General features: G+C 39.3%; 2 protein-coding genes across 11 annotated transcripts in view; one reads left to right on the plus strand and one right to left on the minus strand.

Moving 5' to 3' along the window:
* Positions 1 to 4463, plus strand: part of LOC138007370 (tachykinin-like peptides receptor 99D) — a 42247-nt gene extending 37784 nt beyond the window's left edge. For 7 of the 9 annotated variants that reach the window (XM_068854228.1, XM_068854225.1, XM_068854220.1 and 4 more), the window contains exon 2: positions 1512 to 4463. In XM_068854228.1, coding sequence (XP_068710329.1) covers positions 1527 to 2591 — 1065 coding nt within the window. In that variant the 5' untranslated portion in view covers positions 1512 to 1526 and the 3' untranslated portion in view covers positions 2592 to 4463. The other 2 variants (XM_068854221.1, XM_068854222.1) reach the window with 2 other exon arrangements.
* Positions 4464 to 7217: 2754 nt separating this feature from the next.
* LOC138009077 (QRFP-like peptide receptor) overlaps positions 7218 to 10000 on the minus strand; it is a 9192-nt gene continuing 6409 nt past the window's right edge. For both annotated transcript variants that reach the window (XM_068856379.1, XM_068856380.1), the window contains exon 3: positions 7218 to 9712. In XM_068856379.1, coding sequence (XP_068712480.1) covers positions 8487 to 9712 — 1226 coding nt within the window. In that variant the 3' untranslated portion in view covers positions 7218 to 8486. The remainder of the gene's footprint in view (positions 9713 to 10000) is intronic.

The following is a 10000-nucleotide window of genomic DNA, read 5'->3' on the forward strand; positions in this document are numbered from 1 at the left end:
TCATTTGCCTTGAGGAGCAAATGCTACCATTCTGTGCATTGTTAGCTTTCACGAGCGAACCAATCAAAAGTGCTGAATCACTCTGCTACGAGAAAACGCAACAGTAGATACGTGAACATTGCAGTGATCAAATTTCTATTAAGTAAGAATAGGAAAAGAAACAATCGGCAAGTCAGCGGCAAATACTGTGGGAGGCTATTTGATTCGTTTTTATTTTTCTATGGCAATCTGGTTCTTTATCACGCAAGGAAAGATATTAAATTGAAAGAGAACGGGAAGAGCCGTTTGGTTTAATCTAGAGATAGATGAACACCACCGAGGAACAGGTGAGGGGAACATCACGATTTACAAAAATTAAAGGAGAATGTCAAAAGAAAAGCGAAAGAAAACTGAAAAGGAAAAGAAAACATCAGAGTAAAGATCCACGTATTCCTGACGTCTTCGCTTGATCCCTCCAGTAACACAAACGGGCGATGTCGTAAATTAAGTACTGTATGACTTATTTTGTTTACAGCAAAGGGATAACTTTGCATGCGATAGGTGAGATTTATATTTTCAATTATTTTAAATTGTAAGACGCAATTTTGATGGCAGGCACTGATTTTGTTGTACCGGGGTAACAGTGTTGGTTTATTATGATTCAAAGTCTTTGTAGGTGCATATACAGAGCGAAAGAAAGATTATTTTTCGGAGGCGTAAATGTTATGGCAATTAAAGAATATCGTGAGGTTTGGTTTTGCTTGTCTTATCTTGATGTAAACCCTTTCGCTATTTTTTCTTTCCATTAAACAATAAAATTGAGAAGTCGTGACTTGCATATTTGCATTTATTTCCTCGTTATCACAAATTTCTTTTGTTAATACGAAAGAGAGTCTGATATCGGCATTTGTATTCAATTGTTCCAAATTTAATTCAAGTGGAAGGAAATCCATTGATAACACAACAAGCCATTAAAGTTATTTGAAGAAATCGGAAAGCGAGTTTGACGCAAAACGTCACGTATCAGTGAAACATATTGAGAAGAGGTTGAAAAGAAAGATTGGGTGAAATTAACAATCGTCACGTAAACGAATCAGTTTTCAGTTTTAATGCTGTGCAAACAAGAAATCAGACGAATTGTACACAAGTGGTTTGAAAAGTCTATTAAACGTCAGGAAATGTTTAGATAGTTCAGCTGATTATACAAACATTTCAAAGTTTCAAAACTATGACCGCAGTATGAAAATTGTCGGCATTTACGCCAAACTGTGTCAAACACAGTGAAGAAATGATTTTATTACTTCACGCAATTTTTTGACGACCGGAAATCACTGGCAAAGTGGAGTGAGCGACAGTGACGTCTCTAGAAGCGCCCACCTGCGCACGAAAAACAATTCGGTTACATGTTATGAAGTTAAGGGTTTTCCAGTTAAATGTTAGTGACGAGGTTGTAACTCAAAGCAAAGCCCCGTGGAAACGTTACAGACTTTTCCATTTATCGTGTAACATTTTTGATACTGTTTGCATTTCAGCCTTTTCTGGTCGATATGAATTCTAGCAATTTGACCGGATCGGTTAGCAGCAACAGTTCGATCCTGGAAACTACATCCAAATGTGCTGTAGAGAACTCGAGTAGAAGCACGAAAGTTCTCGTGATTACAGGCTTTATTGTGGTTCTGTTTTCATCAGTACTAGGCAATTCTCTCCTAGTGCGAGTGGTCATTGGAGACAAAGAAGTGCGAAGGAAATTTCCTTTTAACTATCTGATCATTAACATGGCAATTGCCGACATTCTCAATGCATCTTCTGCGTCGCTGGTATTCATCTTGTTTCTGGCGATTGGCCGACTTTGGTTACCTGGCGTCTTCGGCGAAATAACTTGCAAGATATCATACTTTTTAGTAATATTTTCAGTGGCAGCTTCCATTTTAACGTTTGTTGTAATGGGATTGGATCGCTTTTTAGCCGCTCATGCAACTATTCGTCCCTTCTCAAGAAAAGCGGTAAAAACCGCTATCATATCAATATGGTTTTTGGCTGGGATATTTGGTTCTCCGTACTTGTACAGAATGGGGATAAAGCAAGGTCCAAATGGTGAATATTATTGTGTTGGATATTGGAGTGAGGACAAAGAGAAGCACAAAAATATGTTACAAATTGAAGAAGCTATAAAAATTGTCGCGTTGTACTTTCTTCCTTTGATATTCATGGTGATTTTTTACGCTATAATCGCTTTGAGAATTCGAAAGCGAAGTGAACTCCCGGTGGATGATAACAGGAAATCCAAAATTATTCAGCAAAATCAAAGAGTTGTTCGCATGATCATTGTTATTGTGGTCATATTTGCAGTGTGTTGGTTTCCTGTGCACGTTAATCATCTTCTGCGATCATTCGACTTTCCGACATACTGCGGTTTGCCGGCTTTTCTTCCTCTTTCGTTTTTCCTGCTTGCCCATGCCAATTGCGCCGTAAACCCTTGGATATGGTTTATGTTTAGTGGACATTTCCGTGATAGGCTTAAAAAGGTGATCAGCATCAGTGACGGAAAGGTAAGGAGCGATAACATTCCACTTGCTCCAAAACAGAGAAAAAGCCAGTTGCAGATGTTATAAACCGCGCTGGCGAGAATTGCCGGCGCGGTTTGCATGGTGTGCACGGTGTGCACGGGTTGCACGGTGAACGGATAGGCCAAGATTGCTTATCAGGATTCCTAAGCCACTTGCTTCAAACCAGGTAAAAAAGTGTTATAAAACACTGTCGAACTGCGATCGCGTCCGAAAATTGCCTTCGTGTTTAACATGAGTGGTTTCCAATTTACTGAATGAGGGTCACGGTTATTATGCTGTCCGATTGGCTGGGAATCTCGTGCACAATTTTTTTGCATGACTAATGAGTTACACAATCGTGCGGATTCAGTACCGTGTTTTGCACACGTTACGCGTAATTTCATTCTTAATTTTTTATTGCTCTTTGTTGCAATTGGGCAGAGTGAGGGTCTTGGTTTTGGTTTTACTTCAACCAAACCAAATCTGGTGTATTCTCATAACTTACACCTAGCAAGCTACCACTACCTTTTCCCAATCAAACTATAAATAAAATGATTTGATGAAAACAAGGTTTTACTTACTTGCCTAGGGCCCTTCCATTCCTATCATTTTCTTTTTTTCATTTGCATACCTTGTTCCCATTATAAATGACACCAGCGGAACGTGTTAAATATCAATTGGATGACTAAATAAAATGTGTAACGAACTCTCGCTCTGGCAGAAATTGATCATCCCAGGGTCATGTTTGGTTGCGGCGAACCGAAACAATCATTGTTCCCGATTGCTCATGTTTGAAACTGTCAACTCTTTTGCAGAAATTAATTTCATGTCAGACGCAGCAATACATGTTAAGACTGTTAATAACTCAGTTTCATTCGACCGTGAACTTCCGCCCCAATACAAGAGAGATTATTTCAATACCGTCATTTTTTTCACTTGGAACAATGACCAACTATAATGAATCGTCAATAATCTTCTTTTTTTCAATTCCTGGGCCGATATTAGATAACTTTTGAAAAGCGAACAAAGCGACCTCGTCCCACAAAAGAAACAATTTGACTGGAGCATCTTTTGATCGTAATAATCCTAAACGCAAAAATAACCTTAGCTACTGCCATGGACTCGGAATGTTCGATAATCTAAGGAGTAGTAGTCATCTTCAGAGGAAAGTAATGCATGAATTGTGCACAACTTAAAGTCTGATCAGTGGTTGTAATTTTCTATCAATTAGAGAAAAAACTGGGAGCAGGCAGCATGCAGTTAGTATGATCATAAAATCACATGATTTCGAGTGCAATTTGCAAAGATGAACAATTTTTTTTGTAGTCTTTGAAGGAATGTCCGAGTGCTTATGAATTCCAAATTTCACAATTACTTATTGATAAAATACATGAAAATCGTGAAAGCCTATCATTTCGCACGCTTATCACGTAAATTGACACCGAAAATTGGGCCCTCCAAGGTTAACATTTGATTGGCTTTTTGTGGCTTTCTTTGATCATTGACCAATTTAGAATGACTGGTTTGTTACATCTTTTGTTCTGAATTATTTCTTTTTTGCACTGTGTTACCTGAAAACTACATTTCTCTTAGGCTATCAGAATAGATAATTTTTTTTCACGTAATACTTTTGGCATGTCCGGCAGAAGCTTTTCTTTGATCAGTTTGTGCATGCTACGTGCTATCATTTGTTTCCTGCCTCTTTTACTCCAGTGATAGTCCAAGCAGCATTTTCCCTGGTTTTCGTTTTAGTTTTATTAGCTTTAAAGGGAAATATTAAAAATAAGTAAAAGTAAATAAATAAAAATAACTTCAATAAAAGTACCTGCTTTTGTTTTGTTAAATTGCACGTAACAACTTTGATCTTTTCTTTTATTGTATCTCTCAGATAGTGCGCGCGCTATGTTCAGGGCTACTTTAGTGGGGCCTGCCTTACGGGCAGTTAAATTTGAAATTTTGATGCAACCTTTCTTAGAAAGTTTTTCATATTGTTTATTTGAAATAAACTAGTCTTGTGAAACTACTTGAATTTTGTAAGTAGCTACTTCAAAAAGCCAAGAAAATTTCTTCTTTTTTTCAGATTTTTAAGCATGCACATCGTCAGTTTGTGACAGTTGAACGTTTCTCTTGACTTCAACTCAAGAGAAACGTTCAATCGAGGGAGGCGCGGTGGCCTCATGGTTAGTGTGGTCGATTTCGGAGCGAATGGTCTGGGTTCGGGACCTGGCTGAGGATATTGTGTTGTGTTCTTGGGCAAGACACTTTACTCCCTCGCTGCCTCTCTCCACTCAGGTGTATAAATGGGTACCAGCGAAATGTTGGGGGTAACCCTGCGATGGACTAGCATCCACTCCAGGGGGGAGTAGAGGTACTCCTAGTCGCTTCATGCTACAGAAATTTTAAGCTCCGGTTACATCGGTCATTTGGCCTGTAAACTGACTTTACCTTACCATTACCTTTCAACTAGTTTTCTCTCCTCGTGCGTTATTACTCTCAGAGAAAAAATAAATATCTTACTAGCCTCGTTTTCCTTGTCCGTTCTGTAAGTTACGGATCTTCGTTTATCCCGTTGATTTATGGAACGAGCGCTTGGGTCATAAATCCGCGCAAAAAACTCGGTCGGTACGGTACGTACCTCGAACTCGGTTATATAATTAATAAGTGGTATTTCTACCTTTTTCCTTCATGGCAAGGAATGAGGGACACGCATGCGCAGTACGTATCGACACAAGAAAGTCAGGCTTAAAAATATGTCGGGCATAGATAGAGAGACTCGGTGAGTGAAGAAAATTAATTTTTTTTACATACCCAGGAGCCCATGACATACCTCTTCAAGCCTTTGACTAATCTGATCCTATTACTTGATATCGGTAGCCTTTCTTTGACACAAGAATTACTCACTTTTCAGCTTTATCCTCACGGTTTCGAATTTTAAAGTTGAGCTTGTTCTTGGGTAAGAAAAGTATGGCGGAATGCCGTTTCCAGCTGAATTACCTTTCTACTTGCAAGCCCGCCGGGAACGAATTCCGTGGTATCAATCAGAATTATTTTTCCAAAACAATGTCGTTCACGTCAATAGAACTGTTTTTCTATAAAAGTTTCTGTCCACCACGGTAATCAGCTTTGAAGTTGGACTTTTTTAAAGTCTACTTGACGAAGATTAGTCTTTACAGGATCGCAGGTGCTACCATGGACGTTTCGCTTCTCTCCGTTTCGCAAGTTCCATGTATCGCTATTTTGTTCTGTAACTTTTTTTTTCTTTCCCAGGCTTTTACGGATAGAAATCCTCGGAAAAAGACTGAGAATGACAGTAAATCCTTGCGGCGAGATCGTGGGAAAATTAAGGACGGTGCCCACTATTGTTATTGCGCATACGTTCTGCGCATCTCGAGATACTCGGATTTCCTATCGGCGGTGCTTATTAATACAGGGATATTTATGCGCAGTTCAAAACTATGCGGAGAAAGCAGAACTTAGCAAGTGCTCTTGGTATCCGAAAAAAAATTGGGGGTAACCACGCACTTTTCAGAGATAATTAAGCTTGAATTTGGAAAAGAACACCATACATTGCTTTGTATTTTAACGATTTTTACAAATATTGTTGATTAATTATCTTCGAAAAATGCATGGTTACCCCCAATTTTCTTTTTGGATTTCAATAACACTTGTTAAGATCTGCTTTTCCCGCATAGTCAGTAAACCGTGCAAAAATACCTTTGAATTAGTAGGCACCGTCCTTAAACAGGAGAAAATCAAGTTCTCAATACGTCTGTGATCGTTCGAAGTACAGTACACTTTCATATGCTAAAGATGTCGGATATTTCGCTTAAACAGACAAAATTCGATTTATTTATTTAGTAGTGGAAATTTTCCAGATAGCAATTTTTTTTTATGTAGCAAGTCAGGCATTGTAGATAATTGTAGACACGACGGGACTGCAATCTTTGTTTTCCATTTTGGACCGCATGCAAATTTCTATAGCAACGATCATCCAGTAGCATCTCGCCAAAGAAAGAAAATAATTGACAGCTCTTGAAACTGCTCTGAACTGACTCCGCCCCCTCATGTCCCTCGTTCCTTGCCATGGTAATCAGAAGAAACTCTGGTTGCCGTGCATATGGATGACCGCGAGGTATAGGGATACCTAGCGTTACGGATCCCGGCTTTTACTTATCCAAGCCGAATAAGGGGTCCCCTCATATCATATAGGTCGGATTATAATTACCTGAATCCAATGCGATGTTTTAGTAACGTCCTGTAGGTTCGGGAAGCCCCAGCCACACAAGATGTTCGAACTGATCTGCTAGGACAAATGTCCATGCGCATAATTCCGAACTGAAACTCTATTTTGAACCTCACTTTTCAGGGAAATTTTAACTTTTGGATTACGACAGCTAAATATGTTTAAGTTAGACGATGGATTTTGTGAAAAGACGAAACTGGCGTTTGGCGTAGGAATTTCGTTTTATTGACTATTGACTGTTGCTGTCAGTTTTGTCGTCTCATCGATCAGTAATCCATTGAGAAGATTACACCAAGCCGACCACATTGCTGAAGGAAAGACCACAATCTCTTTTCGAATAGTGTGTGGGATCTTGAGTTTGTGAACTAGAGTTGTGAGACGGTTCCTACGGTTTATAGTCCTTATCCGAGAAGACTTGAAAGTCTAACCATTTGCGGATGTAATATTGATTACAAAGGCAGCACTTTCTCCTCAGTCATTTTAAGACCCTGAGTGTTGATCTGGCCAGAGTCAAACTCACGACCTCCCGCATGGCAGCCCGATGCTCAACAAACTGACCCACCAGTGCACGGCTGCAATAGTAGGCCATTTCGGAGTTCATGTCTGCCTCCTCTTCAAAGCGAGTCTAAGTGCGAAGTTTTTGTTATGAAAATTAGTTTTCATTCATATGTAAAGTAGAACTAATTACCATCACAAAAACTTTGCACTTAGACTCGCTTTGAGGAGGAGGCAGACATGAACTCGGAAATGGCCTATTAACATGAATCAATTGAGTGGGTACGTCCCATTAACTTTTCATTGTCCATGGTCTCTAAAACTTAATTGCTTACCGCGAGGCGAAGACGAAAACCGTCGAAAAGTCTCATAGCACCTACTAAATTATAACTTATTTTATTTGAAATCAAAAGCTTGCACGTTTTGTATCAAGGTTTGCCTTTTGGACTTTGAAGAAAAGGATGGACAAGGGACATAAGTTTCCTTTTTCTGCTTATCCCTGCTCGTGCATTTCTTTTCTCTTCACTGCAACAAATAGCCTTCATAGTATACAATTAATCGGAAATTGAAAAGCAATGGTAGGGTTTAGCTTTAACATATTATATGCAAAATTCTGTCCGGAATAAACAAAAAATATTTTCGTTGCACTTAATTAATAGAGCGTTTTCATTCACGTGACCAGTAGCCACCCATATTGGATTACTGAAACAAAAGAAAGTATTTGCATAAAAATAGAGTTCAATTCCCGGAGGATTAGTTTGGTACACCATCATGGCCGCCATTCCTTTGTTTTGGAACACCAACATGGCCGCCGTGACGTCATGTGAAAACGCTCTGTAACGGTTAAAATTCTAAAAAAAAAAAAATATAGAAAACTCGGTGATTACAACTGCATTGATAAAAACCTCGTCTAGGCAAAGTCACTGACACTGTAGCATAACATAACAATGGCTGCGTTTTAACATCATCATCAAATGTATTGCAGGTGTGATATTCTACTAGATTTTTCTTCAAAACCAAGATGAAGTCCAGGTTAATGATACTTACATGTGATCGAGGCACTTTTCATCTCTTTTATTCAAATGAAAGTGGTAAAGATCAACAGAAAGTTTTTGACATTCTTCAGTTCTCATATTGTATCCACAGAGAACAAAAGGCCATGTACCAAGCCTTTGATAAAATATCAAACTCCTTACTAACTTTTTTTCTTTAGCCTTGATTATTTACACCGAAGTCATTTTGTCTATAACAACCAGCATTGAATAACGGGCTATCTTTTTACCATGCATTTGAGAATCACCTTCAGATGACCTTGATTTCGTTGTTTCACTTTGAGGGCGAAGTTTGCCGTAACCATACATCTTTCTTTGTGACAGCGCTTGTGGTAACGGTGATGGTGGCTGCTTATGGTTGTTGCTCATGCTCCTTCCATTATTTTGGGTTGTTGAAGGTCTCCTACTCGATCGTCTTCCAGTCGTGCTCATTAAGTTGACCGTGCTAAAAGACACAATATACAAAGCGTCCAGGAAGGCTCGACGGAAGGTCTTATTGAAGATGACATATAAGACAGGGTTGATTGCGCTATTAGCATGGCCTAACCAGAACGACAGCAGTATAACATATAGTGACAAACATTCGTAAGACTGGCTGTTAAAGTACATGTAATAGTGTATAGTATGCAGTGGAAACCAGCAGATCGCAAAAAAGAGCGTCACCGTGACCAGCATTTTCACTACTCGCTTCTTGGAATTGTTGATGTTGACATCCCCGCCACTGCCAGTGCTTTGGGCAAACCGGTTTCTCCAAAGCTTGTGCACAATTATGGTATATAGGACTGCCATGAGAAGAAGAGGGATTGCATAAAGAATAACAAAAAAGCCGAGAGCAAATAATTTGCTGAAGTCTTTTGGCATTCCTGCCCAGTCGGGATAACACTCGTATGTATCGTCTCCCGGAAACGTTTGTTCGACAGTGTATACTTGAAGATAAATCCCCATAATGGCAAGTGAGATAACCCATATGATGATCAGAGAGACCTTGGAGGTCCTGAGATTCAGGCAGGACTTCCATACAAAAACAATCGTGACAAATCTGTCCACTGTCAAAACAACGAGAGTGATAACTGAGGCGGCGATGGAGGCCGTCATAGAGAAGTGGATTGTTTTGCACAGGATCAGCCCAAAGACTCCACTGAACCATTCGCTTCCCACGAATAGAAACGCCACAGAGTAAGGCATGGTAAAAATGGTCATTAGCAGATCGGCGATCGCCATATTAACAATCAGAAGATTCAATGCACTCCGCATGTTCTGTTTCTTAAAGACCACATAGAGTACAAGAGAGTTCCCCAGAAGAGACACGGGAAATATGACAGAGTACAACACCGTCATCAGCACTTGTATGTTAATTGTCCAACTTCGCACACATGTGTCCATAACGGAAACGTTCCCTGAAATGCAAAAGAGTAGATGATAATTTGATCAATATGATTTCTTAGCATTTCCTCTTTATATATATTCTCCGAAATCTTCCCAAATAATATTCTTTTATCGATGGTTTTCAATGACGTAATGAGACGGCCATGCTGGTGTACAAAAGACTTTTTAATTTTTCTCTATTGTTCTGTGCACCAACATGGTGCTGTGTGACGTCAAGTGAAAGCAATCTATTGAATTGAACCTTTTTATCGAATATTCACATTTTCATTGGCTTTGAAAGACGGGAAAAGTAGTCATAG

This window comes from Montipora foliosa, chromosome 6 (assembly GCF_036669935.1).
Source record: "Montipora foliosa isolate CH-2021 chromosome 6, ASM3666993v2, whole genome shotgun sequence".
Classification (NCBI taxonomy): Eukaryota; Metazoa; Cnidaria; class Anthozoa; order Scleractinia; family Acroporidae; genus Montipora; species Montipora foliosa.